The sequence below is a fragment of the Mobula birostris genome, chromosome 22 (genome assembly GCF_030028105.1).
Source record: "Mobula birostris isolate sMobBir1 chromosome 22, sMobBir1.hap1, whole genome shotgun sequence".
Lineage (NCBI taxonomy): Eukaryota > Metazoa > Chordata > Chondrichthyes > Myliobatiformes > Myliobatidae > Mobula > Mobula birostris.
Window position 1 is genome coordinate 51,962,321 of NC_092391.1, and position 16,791 is coordinate 51,979,111.

The window sequence follows — 16,791 nt, forward strand, 5'->3', positions numbered from 1 at the left end:
CCATAATGGAATCAAACCACTGAACCCTCCCCCAATACTCACTCGCATGTCGTACAAATAGGGCTAAAGTTGCAAAATACTAAAAATTAAAAAGAGAAATTCATTAGAGACTGAACAATGTACAATTAAAAGTTTCAACAACCGAGAAAGTGTTTGAGACTCACTGGATAAGCAGACAGAACACACGTAGCCAATTTCGATCAGGTTTCGGTGGCAGAAGCAGGCAGCTCTGTAATCCACATGAACTGGGGGAGGGAGGACGAGCTGGGACCTCTGCTCTGGCGCTGGCAGGAACATCCACTGGAGGTGAGAGGTGAGAGGTGGGGCGGGGCAAGGAGGAGAGAGAAACAGCCAGAGAATTACATTCAGAGCCTCAACAACTCCTCTCAGCTGAGGACTTTCTGTTCAGAAGGGTGTCAGGGAATGTGGGCCTAATATAGACTGAGATGCAGGTCCAACTGAACAACGGGATGGGCTTCCTGGGATACCCACGTCACGATAAAATTGTGTGGAACAGAAGTTTCTCTCTGGACTTTCTCATCAGGGTTCATGGAGGGTGTCTCAGTCCCTCATCACTGCCATGATTAGCACGAACACAGTGATACGAACCACCCCATTCCCTGCTGAGGAAACACAACACATCACAGGACGCAGCCCACCAAGCCACTGTGTTAAACTTACAAATTTCTGGTGAGAGTTGAACTTTGACCTGCCCAGGAGGCAGACCAAAGCAGCAGTAAAGCAGACTGGGACCCATCTCTGGGAGGGACCTTCACCAGGCAGGGTGGATGCAAGGTCGAGGTGGCGTTACCATGCCAGAGAGGATCTTTACTCTTCACAGAATGTTTAATTCCCAGTGTCTGAGTTCTCAACATCCTGAAGTTCAACAGAGGTTCTGGTGGATCCCAACCCCACCCACCCTGTTACCCACCAACCCTCCCTCTCCCATACACGAACACCCAACCCCGGCATCACACACACACTCCCGTCTCCCCTACATGCAACTGTCCCAATCACATCACATCACACCCCACACACACACACACTCACTCACTCACAGACACAGTCTCACTCACAACACACATCACCACGCACACTCCGATAAAGACACACGCCGACACAGATACAGGCACAATCATTCACACACTCACAGGCACAGTCTCACTCGCGCACGTGCACACACACCTGTCTCCTGCTCCTGCCCCTGCCCCCTGATGGAGAACCACTGAACAAGTCAGGCACCAGCAAACTCCATGTTTAAGGAATCACCTTACCAGCAGATACTGGGTGATTGCTGACAGCTGTGGTATTTTTAAATATAATCCGCCGGTTATATCCGCAGCCTATGGACAGAGAGAAAACCCCAATTAAGCAGACCCAAATGGGTTCCACAATCCCTGTACACCGGGTACAGAACCTCGGACTGATCAGCACAGAGAGAGTACAGCTCTCAGTGTCCTGGTGACAGGAAAGAGACCAAAACCTCCCAGACTCACACATTCCCAAGCTGAGACAGTCTGGGTGGGCGGGAGGGAATGCCCAAATGATACTGTGCCAAAGGATCACTTCAGCTGAGACGGGGGGCAGCACGGCTCCACAACACAGAGCCAACAGCAGCTGCAATAACCAAGAGGCAGCGACATTGGAGTAACACAGAGAACACCAGGGTGACATCAACAGATCTAGCTCCACGACGCAAAGACCACCAGAGCAGTTACTTGAGGATGTGACAAAGCAGATTGATGAAGGTAGAGCAGAGAATATGGTGTATATGGATTTCAGTAAGGTGTTGGATAAGTTTCCCCATGGTAGGCTCATTCAGAAGGTCAGGAGGCTTGGGATCTAGGGAAACCTGGCTGAGTGGATTCAGAATTGGTTTGTCCACAGAAGTCAAAGGGTGGTTGTAGATGGAATGTATTCTCCCTGGAGGTCGGTAACCAGGGGTGCTCCACCTGAATCTGTTCTGGGACCCCTGTTCTTGGTGATTTTTATAAATAATTTGGATGAGGAAGTGGAAGGGTGGGTTAGTAAGTTTGCAGATGACACAAACCTTGCCAGGGTTGTGGAGAGCGTAAAAGATTGCCGTAGATTACAATGGGATATTGATAGGATGCAGAGCTGGGTGGAGGAGTGGCAGATGGAGTGCAGTCTAGAAGACTGTGAAGTGATTCACTTCAGAAAATTTAATTTGAAGGCAGAGTACAGGCTAATGGCAGAAGTCTTAGCAGCTCGGAAGAACAGAGGGATCTTGGCGTCTAGAGTCTACAGATCAAGGTTGTCACACAAGCTGATAGGGTGGTTAAGAAAGCGTATAATGTGTTGGCCTTCAGAAGTTGGGGGACTGAGTTCAAGAGTTGTGAGATAATGCTGCAGTTCTATAAAACTCTGGTTACACTAAACTTGGAGTATTGTCTTCACCTCTGGTCGCCTCATTATAAAAAGGATGTCGAAGCTTTAGAGAGGGCTCAGAGGAGATTTGAGAAAGGCTGAGTGAGCTAGGGCTTTTTTCTTTGGAGTGGGGCACGAGAGGAGACTTGATAGAGGTGTAACAGATTAAGGCAGGCATAGATAGAGAGAACAATCAGCACTTTTTCCTCAGGGTGACAATGGCCAATACCGAAGGACATCCATTTAACGGTGTGGAGGAAAGTTCAGGGGAGATGTCAAGTTGTATTTCACAGAGCATGGAATGACTGCATGGAATGGAGCACCCAAGGTTCACAAGAACAGCATTAATAGATTTTAAATGTAATTAATAATGTCACACACATCAATGCTGGTGCCAGAGGGACAGAGTATTTCAAGCGATGGATGTGGTATCAATCAAGCTGCAATTCTTGATGGATGAAATCCAAAACTTGATAGAGGTTAGGAAGCTTAGATCAAGTGCACAGCCAGACTTATCTCAGGGCAGAACTGGCTAAGTTGAAGGGGCATAATTTTAATGTAATTGGAGGAAAGTATAGGGGGAATGTAACAGAGGGGATGGTCTCAAGCCCGGCTGCAAAAGGAGGAGGGCTGGGCACGGTGCTAGCAACCCATAAAACCCAGAGCTATAGAAATGGCAACAGAAGCTCCAAAGACCTCATCCCTGGGAGAGGAAGGATCTTCGAAGATGGGGCTAGATTCTGGACTAGTTCCTGAGGATTGGAGGGTGGCTAATGTAACCCCACTTTTTAAAAAAGGAGGGAGAGAGAAACCGGGGAATTATAGACCGGTTAGCCTAACGTCGGTGGTGGGGAAACTGCTGGAGTCAGTTATCAAAGATGTGATAACAGCACATTTGGAAAGCGGTGAAATCATCGGACAAAGTCAGCATGGATTTGTGAAAGGAAAATCATGTCTGACGAATCTCATAGAATTTTTTGAGGATGTAACTAGTAGAGTGGATAGGGGAGAACCAGTGGATGTGGTATATTTGGATTTTCAAAAGGCTTTTGACAAGGTCCCACACAAGAGATTAGTGTGCAAACTTAAAGCACACGGCATTGGGGGTAAGGTATTGATGTGGATGGAGAATTGGTTAGCAGACAGGAAGCAAAGAGTGGGAATAAACTGGACCTTTTCAGAATGGCAGGCAGTGACTAGTGGGGTACCGCAAGGCTCAGTGCTGGGACCCCAGTTGTTTACAATATATATTAATGACTTGGATGAGGGAATTAAATGCAGCATCTCCAAGTCTGCGGATGACACGAAGGCAGTGTTAGCTGTGAGGAGGATGCTAAGAGGATGCAGAGTGACTTGGATAGGCTGGGTGAGTGGGCAAATTCATGGCAGATGCAATTTAATGTGGATAAATGTGAAGTTATCCACTTTGGTGGCAAAAATAGGAAAACAGATTATTATCTGAATGGTGGCCGATTAGGAAAAGGGGAGGTGCAACGAGACCTGGGTGTCATTATACACCAGTCATTGAAAGTGGGCATGCAGGTACAGCAGGCGGTGAAAAAGGCAAATGGTATGCTGGCATTTATAGCGAGAGGATTCGAGTACAGGAGCAGGGAGGTACTACTGCAGTTGTACAAGGCCTTGGTGAGACCACACCTGGAGTACTGTGTGCAGTTTTGGTCCCTTAATCTGAGGAAAGACATCCTTGCCATAGGGGGAGTACAAAGAAGGTTCACCAGATTGATTCCTGGGATGGCAGGACTTTCATATGAAGAAAGACTGGATGAACTGGGCTTGTACTCGTTGGAATTTAGAAGATTGAGGGGGGATCTGATTGAAACGTATAAAATCCTAAAGGGATTGGACAGGCTAGATGCAGGAAGATTGTTCCCGATGTTGGGGAAGTCCAGAACAAGGGGTCACAGTTTGAGGATAAAGGGGAAGCCTTTTAGGACCGAGATTAGGAAAAACTTCTTCACACAGAGAGTGGTGAATCTGTGGAATTCTCTGCCACAGGAAACAGTTGAGGCCAGTTCATTGGCTATATTTAAGAGGGAGTTAGATATGGCCCTTGTGGCTACAGGGATCAGGGGGTATGGAGGGAAGGCTGGGGCAGGGTTCTGAGTTGGATGATCAGCCATGATCATAATAAATGGTGGTGCAGGCTCAAAGGGCCGAATGGCCTACTCCTGCACCTATTTTCTATGTTTCTATGTTACACCTTAAAAGAGTGGCCCAGAACAGAGGACTCTGGTAAGCTGCTGTCAGCAGCCTGAACCCCAGTAGGGGTGATGGCCTGAAGAAGATGATGGTGATGGTTGGATGTCAGAGATAAGTGTTTTTTTTTTACACACACAGAGAGGCGGGCATCTGGAAAATACTGCCAGGTGGTGGAAGAGTCAGATACTGAAGTGGCATTTAAGGGACTTCTAGATCGGCACATGATTGTAAAAAAAAAAACACAGTTATGGGGCATGGAGGAGGAAAGGATTAGATTGAGGTTTATATAGGTCGGTACTGTACATGGTAGAAAAAAGGACCCATACTGTGCTGTACTACTCAATGATACATGTGATAAAAGGTATTTTTATGAGGTGCACTCTAATACAGAGATACTTTACATGAAGCAGACAGTCTCAATCTAAAGCATCAACCCTTACTTACCTGCTGCAGGAGTCCAGAATCAGAGTCCAGAACGCATGCATCAATCAGAATATTCTAAGAGAGAAAGAATCCAGATATTTGTATTACACACTGCCTGGATTATTCCCATTGTTAACAGTCTCTCCCTCCACTCTCACCACCAGAAATGTACCATCTATAAATGTACAACAAACTGCCTGGAATATTCCCCACTGTAAACAGTCTCTCTCTACCCCACCACAGAACTATACCATCTATTAATGTACATCAGTTATCCAAACCGCTTTGTCTCCAGTCTCCATTTCTCACATACCCAAGTGATCTCAATCAAGGGGAGGAGTCAGCAGGTGCACTGTGCACCACGGCCACATATCCCCATTGCTGGATTAAACTCTTTAATTGTTATTTTATTCCAGTTTAACAATCAATTAACTGCTTGTATGTTATATAACAACTTATATACATGTAACTGTTTAGTATGTTTCCTAGTGGTCACAGTATGTATATGTAGTTGTTCAGTGTGTCCCCTAGTGGTCACAGTATGTATATGCAGTTGTTCAGCATGCTCCCTAGTGGTCACAGTATGTATATGCAGTTGTTCAGTGTGTCCCCTAGTGGTCACAGTTCTCTGTATTCTACTGAAGGCTTCTCTTGGTATTGCATTATCTGAATACTGGGTATCTGACTGCTTGACTCTTTTCTGCAAATTTAAAAGGAATGTTTCTTATCTTTGGGTGTAAAATGAGACACCACATGGCAGCACCATTTTTTTTTGTCTTCTCTCCCTTCATTTTCAAGACCATTATCACTGTCCGTTTCTCAATTTTCTTTGCTCTATTGACCCTTAATAAACAACAAAATTTGTGCCTCCTTCCTGGCCTCCAAAAGAACCGTGGATTAAAAACGTGACAGCCACACCGTGACATCCTGGAAATACACTTCTATTCCATCAACACTATCAGAACTCTCTCCTCAACTTTGCCTCCAACTTTCACCCTGCCCTCAAGTTTACCTGGTCCATTTCTGACACCTCCCACCCCTTTCTAGATCTTTCTGTCTCTATCTCTGGAGACAGCTTATCCACTGATGTCTACTATAAGCCTACTGACTCTCACAGCTATCTGGACTATTCCTCTTCTCACCCTGTCTCTTGCAAAAATGCCATCCCCTTCTCGCAATTCCTCCGTCTCTGCTGCATCTGCTCTCAGGATGAGGCTTTTCATTCCAGGACGAGGGAGATGTCCTCCTTTTTTAAAAAAAGGGGTTTCCCTTCCTCCACCATCAACTCTGCTCTCAAACGCATCTCCTCCATTTCACGCACATCTGCTCTCACTCCATCCTTCCGCCACCCCACTAGGAATAGGGTTCCCCTGGTCCTCACCTACCACCCCACCAGCCTCCAGGTCCAACATATTATTCTCCGTAACTTCCGCCACCTCCAATGGGATCCCACCACTAAGCACATCTTTCCCTCCCCCCCCCTCTGCTTTCCACAGTGATCGCTCCCTACGCGACTCCCTTGTCCTTTCGTCCCCCCCATCCCTCCCCACTGATCTTCCTCCTGGCACTTATCCTTGTAAGCGGAACAAGTGCTACACATGCCCTTACACTTCCTCCCTTACCACCAATCAGGGCCCCAGACAGTCCTTCCAGGTGAGGCGACACTTCACCTGTGAGTCGGTTGGGGTGATATACTGCATCCTGTGCTCCCAATGTGGCCTTCTATATATTGGCGAGACCCAACGCAGACTGGGAGATCGTTTTGCTGAACACCTACGCTCTGTCCGCCAGAGAAAGCAGGATCTCCCAGTGGCCACACATTTTAATTCCACATCCCATTCCCATTCTGACATGTCTATCCATGGCCTCCTCTACTGTAAAGATGAAGCCACACTCAGGTTGGAGGAACAACACCTTATATTCCATCTGGGTAGCCTCCAACCTGATGGCATGAACATTGACTTCTCTAACTTCCGCTAATGCCCCACCTCCCCCTCGTACCCCATCTGTTACTTATTTTTACACACACATTCTTTCTCCCACTCTCCTTTTTCTCCCTCTGTCCCTCTGACTATTCCTCTTGCCCATCCTCTGGGTTTTCTCCTCCCCCCTTGTCTTTCTTCCTGGGCCTCCTGTCCCATGATCTTCTTGTATCCCTTTTGCCAATCACCTGTCCAGCTCTTGGCTCCATCCCTCCCCCTCCTGTCTTCTCCTATCATTTCCCCCTCCCCCTCCCACTTTCAAATCTCTTAGTAACTCTTTCTTCAGTTTGTCCTGACGAAGGGTCTCGGCCCGAAACGTCGACTGTACCTCTTCCTAGAGATGCTGCCTGGCCTGCTGCGTTCACCAGCAACTTTGATGTGTGTTGCCAGGAGAGATTTGATTTATTACTGGAGTCACCTGTAAGTCAAGTCAGTATGACATCTGGAAATCGTGGTTTGGAGGGTTCAGAGGAATCATTAAATAATAGCCAACCTTACAGTCTCCTCTAGGCATAAAGGATCCCAGGACAGTATATCATGGAAACATAGAAGTTATCTTCAGTGAACTGACCAACATGCATTCCTGAGTTGATGCCACTAAAAACCATTGACCTGTCGCCAGCACATTGGCCCGTATGAAGCCTGCAGCTTACTGCACAGCAGTGACTCAGATTTCACAATATAGTTCATGGCTGTGAAACCTTAATGAACAGATTAACAAACCTTAATTAATCAGTGTTAAGAGTTCTCATTCTGCGTAGGAACCTACCTGCTTCTGCGCTGCGAAGATAACATTCATAAAATTCATATATTGAGCAGCAGAGTCCTCAGCGGCTTTAATAACCTGTGGAGGAGACCATAACACCATAAGACGTAGGAGCAGAATTAGGCCATTCAGCCCGTTGAGTGTGCTGCCATTCCATCATGGCTAATTTATTATCCATCTTAATCCCATGATCCTGCCTTCTCCCCATAACCTTTGATACCCTGACCTATCAACCTCCGCTTTAAACATGCTCAATGACTTGGCTTCTCTGGCTAAAAAAATTCTTCCGCATCGCTGTTCTAAATGGACGTCCCCGTCTACAGCAATAAATTCCACACATTCGCTACCCTCTGGCTAAAGAAATTCCTGCTCACGGCCAGAGGTGCAGTCAAGGTCACCTGTTCCCCACCCCCTGCCGCTCCAGAATCAAGGTCACCTGTTCCCCACCCCCTGCCGCTCCACAGTCAAGATCACCTGTTCCCCACCCCCTGCCGCTCCAGAATCAAGGTCATCTGTTCCCCACCCCCTGCCGCTCCACAGTCAAGGTCACCTGTTCCCCACCCCCTGCCACTCCACAGTCAAGGTCACCTGTTCCCCACCCCCTGCCGCTCCAGAATCAAGGTTACCTGTTCCCCACCCCCTGCCACTCCACAGTCAAGGTCACCTGTTCCCCACCCCCTGCCACTCCACAGTCAAGGTCACCTGTTCCCCACCCCCTGCCGCTCCACAGTCAAGGTCACCTGTTCCCCACCCACTGCTGCACCACAGTCAAGGTCACCTGTTCCCCACCCCCTGCCGCTCCACAATCAAGGTCACCTGTTCCCCACCCCCTGCTGCTCCATAGTCCCCAGGCCGACCCGTGTCCAGACCGGCACTCCCAGGCTCACAGCTATATGTCCCCCTGGGTCACCCTTGCCAGGGCTCAGGTGGGCCACAGGTTTCTCAGGCTCCCAGCCAACAGCAGAACATCACCCCACATCTTACAAGAAGTGGGGGGGGGGGGGGGACATGGTAACGTAGTGATTAGTGTAATGCTCTTTCTGCACCAGTGATCCAGGTTCAATTCTCACTGCTGCCTGTAAGGAGTTTGCACGTTCCCCCCCCGCCACCTCCGACCACGTGCATTTCCTCCAGAGCCTCAGTTTCCTCCCACACTCCAAAGACAGACGGGTTTGTAGGTTAATTGGTCGCACGGTAAAATTGAGCAGCGTGGGATCAAGGGCTGGAAGAGCCTGTCATTGTGTTGTATCTTCAAATATAAAAAAAACAGATCAACAAGTAATCTTTGACAGTAGCTACAGAAAACTCACCAATATTCGGGACTTTAGCTCGTGGCTGGCTGCATTTTGTGGGAACAGAAGGGAAAATATTGTGACATCAAGTTACAAATCGAACTTAAGCTGTTCCTCAGTGTGTAACACGGCACATTTACTGAACTATCACAGGAAGGGGGTAGGAATTCTGCTCCTCTCTGTACATTATGACTTGGCAGATCATCACCTGAACTCCGGTGTTCAAAAGAAAAACAGTGAGGTGATGTAATCCTGAAATAAAAATTCGGAATTCTGGAAATACACACTCAACATTTCAGAAACAGAGTCTTCCCCTCTGCCATCAGATTCCTGAATGGACATTGAACCCACGAACACTACCTCACTCTTTTTTGCTCTCTTCGCACTACTTGTTTCATGTAATTTGTAAAAAAATATTTCTTACTGTAATTTATAGTTTTTTATTATTATATATTGCAATGCCCTACTGCTGTAAAACAACATATGCCAGTGTCATTAAACCTGATTCTGATCCTGAATCAGGTCAGGCAGCCAGAAGCTACAGGGGTGTTTGAGGAGATCTTTCGTCTGAGGTTTATTTACCCACCACAGTTCCATAACCTCTGAAAACCGTAATTACAAAACCCATCCTTTTCGGCTTTAAAATGTTCATGTGAACCCAGGATCAGGATAACACAACTTCTAGAGCAGGGATTTTGATTTCAATTTGGACGCCCCTATCAGAGGCATGGTTTCTCTTTAACCCTTAAACTCCTGTAATCACCGAATTTTTAAAGTTTAAGAGTGTTTTAGGCAGCTGGGATGGACAAATCCCTTGCGTATGAGGATATAGAGTATACGGTAAGGCAATCAGAACAAAAAGGGTACATGAGTCATCCTTGGCAGTTCAGATAAAGGAGAATACTAAAAGCTACAACGTTCAAAGTAAATTTAATATCAAAGTACACATATATCACTATTTACAAGTCTGAGATTAATTTTCTCGCGGGCATACTTAACAAATCTATAACTATAACAGGACCTGAAAGTATATTAACATTCTGTTAGTATATTAAGGGCAAAAGAGCAACTGGAAAGTGAACAGGATGAGAATGGATGCCTATGTGTAGACCCAAGGATGAGGATTTAAATGCCGAGAAAGTCGTGGGGGAGACAGAATTCAGAGAAGAGAGCAATGATGTCCTGAAACATATTTATATGATGAATATCAATAGGAATACGGCAGGCCATTCTGTTCTTCTGATGTTAATTTTGATCTGACAGATCATCCAGATTGTCTTCAGGCGCACAGTGGATAAATCCCCAGGGCCTGAGCAAGTATATGCTCGGACATTGTGGGAAGCCAAGAAGAAACTGCTGGAGCCCTGGCAGAGATACTCATACCTTTATCACCCAGGGGTCTGTACCGCAGCATCGGAGAGTGGCTGATGTTGAACTTTTATTTAAGAAGGACTGTACGGGTAAGCCATGGGACCACAGGCCAGTGAACCTAACATCAGTGGTGGTAAAGTCACAGGAGGGAATTCTGAGGGAGAGGATCTACCAGTATTCGGAAAAACAAAGACTTATTGTGTGTGGAAAAATCATGTCTCATGAATTTGAGAGAAGTTTCTGATGAAATGACCAAAGAGGACTGATGAAGGAAGGGTGGTAGATGTTGTCTACATGGAGCTCAGCAAGGCCTTTGGTAAGGTCCTGCATAGAAGGCTAGTCTGGAAGGTTACATCGCATGAGATCCAGGGTGAATTGTGGTAAGTCTCGAAACCCAATTATCCAACAGCCCACATGGAGAGAACAAACGTAACATACCAAATCCAACTGCTCCAAACACTACGTAGGACAGACAGAGAGAAAACTATCCACAAAACTGCATGAACATCAACTGGCCGTAAGAAGACACAATCCTCTGATACATCTCAGCACATGAAAACCAAGAAGGACACAAGTTCATGTGGGAACCTACAAAAATACTGGCAGAAGTACAAAGCAAGAAGCTTGGCTCTCAACGGAAGACTCTATCAACAAGCATACTGAACTGGGCACGATTTGCCAACCTGTGCATATGCAAGATCAGCACCAAGAGGTGAGCCATGGTCACCCGAGCAGTCAACGCTCACAACGACTGATGACCAGGGATACAGGCTAGTGGAGATCACTTAGCAAACCAGTTGGCTGGGACCCAGTGGAGACTAGCAGCCAGTGCGACAGTAAACCAATCAGAACAAGTCGGACCAATATAAACCTGTGCACTCAGCAAAAGCAACGCTCAATTGTGCACCGATGATGTCACCTCGACTGATGAAACGTCTGCAATCCTGCAAACAAATTTGGCTTCGCGGTAGGAGTGATGGGGGGGGGGGGGAGTGTCGCAGAGGGTTGTTTTTATTAGACCAGAGGCCTGTGACCAGTGGTGTGCCACAGGGATCAGCGTTGGGTCCACTGTTGTTTGTCATATATGTGAATGATTTGGCTAAATTTGTGGATGACACCAAAATCAGTGGTATACTGGGACAGTGAAGAAGGTTGTCTTGGGTTACAACGGGATTTAGATCAACTATTGTGCACAGTTCTGGTACCCACCTACAGAAAAGATATCAATAATGAAAGTTGCAGAGAAAATCTTCAAGGATGTTACGAGGGCTCGAGGGCCTGAGTTATAGGGAAAGGCTGAATAGGTTAGGACTTTTTCTCTGGAGTTCAGGAGAATGAAGGAAGATCTTAGAGAGGGATACAAAAATATAGGGGTATAGATAGGGTAAATGGATGCAGGCATTTTCCCCTTACACTGGGTGAGACTACAACCTGAGGTCATAGACATAGGGTGAAAGGTGAAATATTGAAGGGAAATCTGGGGGAGCTTCTACACTCAGGGGGTGGTGTGAGTGCAGAACAAGCTGCCAGCAGAAGTGGTGGATTGTCACCCTTAAAACAAGTTTAGATAGGTACAAAGAAGGCAAGACAGTGGCAATCCTCACTAGGGGTTTGAGGAGATTTGGTACGTCACAGATACACCTTGGAGAGCGTTCTAACTGGCTGTATCACCGTCTGGTATGGAGGGGCCACTGCACAGGACTGGAATAAGCTGCAGAAAGTTGTGAACTCAGTCACCTCCATCATGGGCAGCAGCCTCCCCTGCATCCAGGACAGCTTCAAGGAGCGATGCCTGAAAAAGACGGCACCATTCATTAAGGACCCCCATCACCCGGGACATGTCTTCTTCTCATTGCTACAATCAGGAAGGAGGTACAGGAGCCTGAAGACATAGACTCAGTGATTCAGAAACAGCTTCTTCCCCTCTGTCATCCGATTTCTGACTGGACATTGAACCCATGAACATCACCTCACTGCATTTTTATTTGTTTTTTTTGCACTACTTATTTAATGTAACTGTCTAAATATATAGTAAGATGTAAAATTACATCTTACTATAATTTATAGTTTTTATGATTATGTATTGCAATGTACTGCTGCTACATAACAACAAATTTTGTCTGCCAGTGATATTAAACCTGATTCTGATACATGGATGAGAGAGGTATGGAGGGCTATGGTAGGGGTGCAGGTAGACGGCACTAGGCAGAGACCAGGCTGGCACAGACTAGATGGACTGAAGGGCCTCCTTCTGTGCTGTAGTGCTCTTGGAAAGTGGACAAAGCAATGGGAGATGGAGTCTAACTGTGACTAACATTAACAGTTACAAACACAGAAGATGCTGCTGACACTCAGCAGGTTAGGCAATATAAAATATAGGAGCAGAATTAGGCCACTCAGCCCATTGAGTCTGCTCCAAATGAACGTTTCAACTCATGGGGAAGGCTTTGGGAGTAAACCTCGAGGGAAAATTATGGAGCTGGTGTCCCTGAAGCAGTCCTATGTTGAGTTCGACACTGTCTGGCAACTCCTGCGCTGCCGCAGGTAACAAACCATTGGTCTCTGTCATTCCCTCAGATCCAACGGCTGTGTGGAAAGGGGAGCCTGCTACATGGGCAGCAGCTTACCATACTGCCCTGGCTTGTATATCACGCAGACAGCCGGGAGACAACATCAGTGGTCGACCCTGACCAACGGAGGGGCCTCACTGGCCTTTGTACTTACTGTGAATGCCCACAAGAAAATGAATCTAAAGGTTGTATATGGTGACGAAAATGTACTTTGATAATAAGTGTATTTTGAACTTTGAACTCGATAATTTAAACCACTCTCACTTGTAACCAAGTGGTGGAAGTCTACAAGTGGTTTCTGCAATCCCCACATAGTTATAGAAAAGTACGACACAAAATGCCGAACTCCCACGTGCTCTGTAAGGGGAATGGAGTGACCTTCCATTATCGCGGAGCTAAGATTCGTTAACTCAATCAGATATCTCACTCTGCAATCTCAGCTAACGAAGATAAGTCGTACCTCACTCTCCTACTTACCATTCATCTCCTTATTCACTTTGTGAATATCTGACATCCGAAGTGTTAAGAGAAAAAAGCAACAGGTGAGAAGCAGAGTCAGACAAGTGGCAATGGAATTCAAACCTTCACTCGTCTAATTAAATCAGACTGGAAGTGAATGACCAGCAGCACACAGATAGGCATTTTGCTCATCTCTCGCCACCATCAGCAGCATCTACAAGAGGCACTGCCTCGAGAGGGCAACATCTATTATCAAAGAGGTCCCCACCATCCGAGCCGTGCCAGCTTTTCACAGCTCCAATTGGGCAGGAGGTACAGAAGCCTCAAGTCCAACACCACCAGGTTCAAGAACAGCTACTTCCCTTCAACCATTTGGTGCTCTAACCAGCCGGCACAACCCCAATCACTAGAGTTTGGCAACACTATGACCACAGGCGTGGTGGGATGGAGATACAAAGAAGGTATCAGGCACTCCTTCTCTCCAGTAACGTACGGTTCACCCTTGGGTAAGGTGTAGCACCTGTTTAGCCCCGCCCCCCCACCCCCACCCGATCAGGGTCGCATGAAGCCACGGGAGCTGTGGTGGACGGTCGTATGAGCAGCTGGTACATATCACAAGTCCTGGTTATGTGACCACTGACACCAGGCAGACAATCTCTGAACGGTATTGAAAATGGCTGGGTCACCCATCTTTATAAAGGCACTGCCCAGAAGAAGGACTTCTGTGGAAAAATTTGCCAAGATCAATCACGGTCATGTCATACAACACATACAAACAGACAATGACCACTTGCCACTAAACTAACTGTTTGCTTTGTTCTAATTATGTTCTTCCTTGTAACTATTGTGTTTAATTTGTTTGTGTTTCTTGCGAATGCTGCTTATCTGATGTTCTGCGGCTGTGATGCAGCGCCAATAAGTTTTTTGTTGCAGCTGCGCACACGTAGACCTGTGCAGATGACATTAAACTCGACTGTGGCCTGACCGGATGCTCCAATCTGTGCTGGTTAGAGGGCGGTGAAACAGAATTCTGTGAGGAACAATATCTCCTCTACAATGTTCACATTGACAAGATTGAAATTTAGGCCTAAAACTGACAGACTTCCCTCCATATCTGCCCAGAAACCTCTTAATAATGAGATGTTTACAATCTATCTACCAGAGAAATGTTGTAAATGTTGGGCAAGAGTCACCTGTTTAAGAATGTAGCATGAGGAAGCTTCTCTTATGTGGACAATAGTGAAACTCTGCAAATTATAGCAATAATAATGAAATCTTACAAAAATATAGACCATAAGAGCAAAATTAGGCCATTCAGCCCATTGAGTCTGCTTCACCATTTCATCGTAGCTGATTTATTATCCCTTTCAACCCCATTCTCCTGCTTTGTTCCCATAACCTTACAAATCAAGAACCTACCAACCTCTGCTTTAAATATACCCCCAGCTGTCTGTGGCAATGAATTCTACCGATTCACCACCCTACAGCTAAATAAATTCCTCATCTCTGTTCTAAAGGGACATCTTTCTATTCTGAGGCTCTGCCCTCTGTCCTAGACTGACTCACTATAGGAGACATCCTCTCCACATCCACTCTATCCAGCCCTTTCAATATTCGATAGGTTTCAATGAGATCCCCGCTCATTCTTCTCATCTCCAGTGAGTAGAGGCCCAGAGACAACAAATGCTCCTCATACATTAACCCTTTAATTCCCGGGATCATTCAGGTGAACCTCGTCCAGATACTCTCCAATGCCAGCACATCGTTTCCTAGGTAAGGGGCCAAAAACTTGTTCACAATACTCCAAGTAAGACCAATAGCTTATAAAGCCTCAGCATTTCAATTCCATTACTAACAGATGGAAGTCTGCAAATTATGGCGCTTGAGAGTGAAACACTAGCCACGCCATCACTAGCTCAAACAGACTTGGAATGAATTCTGGAGCAAGGATACAGCACAGAGCTTTTGCCAAAGATCCAGCCAGCAAGGTTTCCGTTAGATGGGCTCTCACCTCAGCTGCAATGCAGAGAAGGAAGATGTCATGGTGCTCCAGTGCAGCAACACAAATGCACAGCAATGCATCATCGGTCCGACAGGACACTTACTTTTTGCCATCAGCTCTTTGATCTCCTCGGTGACAATGTCGTTTTCCAATGCCAGGAGCTCGAACTTACCGTCCTTGTTGCTGGACAGAGTCGATTCGGCAAAGCTGGCACCACCACTATCGGAAAAGCTTCCCGATTTCCACTGTTTACTTGGGTATAGGAAACGACTGCAGGAACAAGAGGTAAATGCAGGACACGGTTGGAAACCACTCTTTTTAAAATACTTTTTATATTCTGGAGGGAAATCGTCTGCCAACTGGAGAAACTCCAGACGCGACGTACCTTTCCTTTCCTTTTTATAAGATGAATTAATGTAAGGCAAAAGTTGTAGTTTAATCATTTGTACTTTTTAACAAACTCATGTATTTTTCACTGTATGTGGTGGTTCATCCCCACTCACTGGCAGAAAACTATATAGCTGTTAAACTAAGGGTTCATCCCTTTCTCATTTTTCATTAGCTATGTAATTAGCAATGTAATTGTGCATCAGTGATTGATTTATTTTATCTCAGGAATTTCTCGTCTCGATTATAAAAGTGATGTATTTTTCAGAGGCGCCATCTTTTATCTTCGCTGTCTCTGCTGTTCAGTTATCTCTCTGCTTTGTTTCTCAGCTCTTTACTTAGTTCGCTTAGTATATGTTTGTTGTTTAAACTTTAAAATAAACGATCATTATGAATTAAGACTGCTTGCCGTTCTTGACTCCTGGAACAACCCTAAGGATCAGAAAATAACAGAGATCCAACAAATAGAATTCCTGATTTCTGCTGTTTGCGGCTGCAGAAACAAAAGGTAAATGGAGTACCACGTTAACATTGCCACTTTGCAGAGGTCAAGTCAGCCGGTAACAGGCTCTCGCGCATACGCTTACCTCTCCTGACTGTGACTCGCTATCATCGCCAGCTTGTTACTGCGGCTCATCACTAGGTGTGAGTTTCCCATCACCATCACTGCATCCATACATTTCGAGAGGGTGAACTGGAAAACAGGGCAGAAACAACGCCACAACAAAATCAATTCAGAGCTAGTATGATCACCTGTCAACTCCGCCATTAATGGTCCCAAGCCCGGCTGCCAAAGGAGGAGGTTTGGGTGGGTGGGGCTAGCAACCCCATCACATAAAAACCCAGAGCTACAGAAACACCAACAGAAGCTCCAAAGACATCATCCCTGAGAGAGGCAGGATCTTAATCTAGAAGACGTATGAAATCATGC

General features: G+C 46.1%; 1 protein-coding gene across 3 annotated transcripts in view; it reads right to left on the bottom strand.

Annotated features, from left to right (window-relative positions):
* Positions 1-16,791, bottom strand: part of gtf2h3 (general transcription factor IIH, polypeptide 3) — a 31,289-nt gene that overhangs the window by 1,964 nt on the left and 12,534 nt on the right. For all 3 annotated transcript variants that reach the window (XM_072240737.1, XM_072240738.1, XM_072240735.1), the window contains exons 3-12: positions 16,448-16,554; positions 15,577-15,743; positions 15,425-15,487; positions 13,490-13,519; positions 9,090-9,118; positions 7,783-7,857; positions 5,053-5,106; positions 1,275-1,343; positions 165-300; positions 43-79 (exon numbers count right to left, since the gene is read on the bottom strand). In XM_072240737.1, coding sequence (XP_072096838.1) covers positions 43-79; positions 165-300; positions 1,275-1,343; positions 5,053-5,106; positions 7,783-7,857; positions 9,090-9,118; positions 13,490-13,519; positions 15,425-15,487; positions 15,577-15,743; positions 16,448-16,554 — 767 coding nt within the window. The remainder of the gene's footprint in view (positions 1-42; positions 80-164; positions 301-1,274; positions 1,344-5,052; positions 5,107-7,782; positions 7,858-9,089; positions 9,119-13,489; positions 13,520-15,424; positions 15,488-15,576; positions 15,744-16,447; positions 16,555-16,791) is intronic.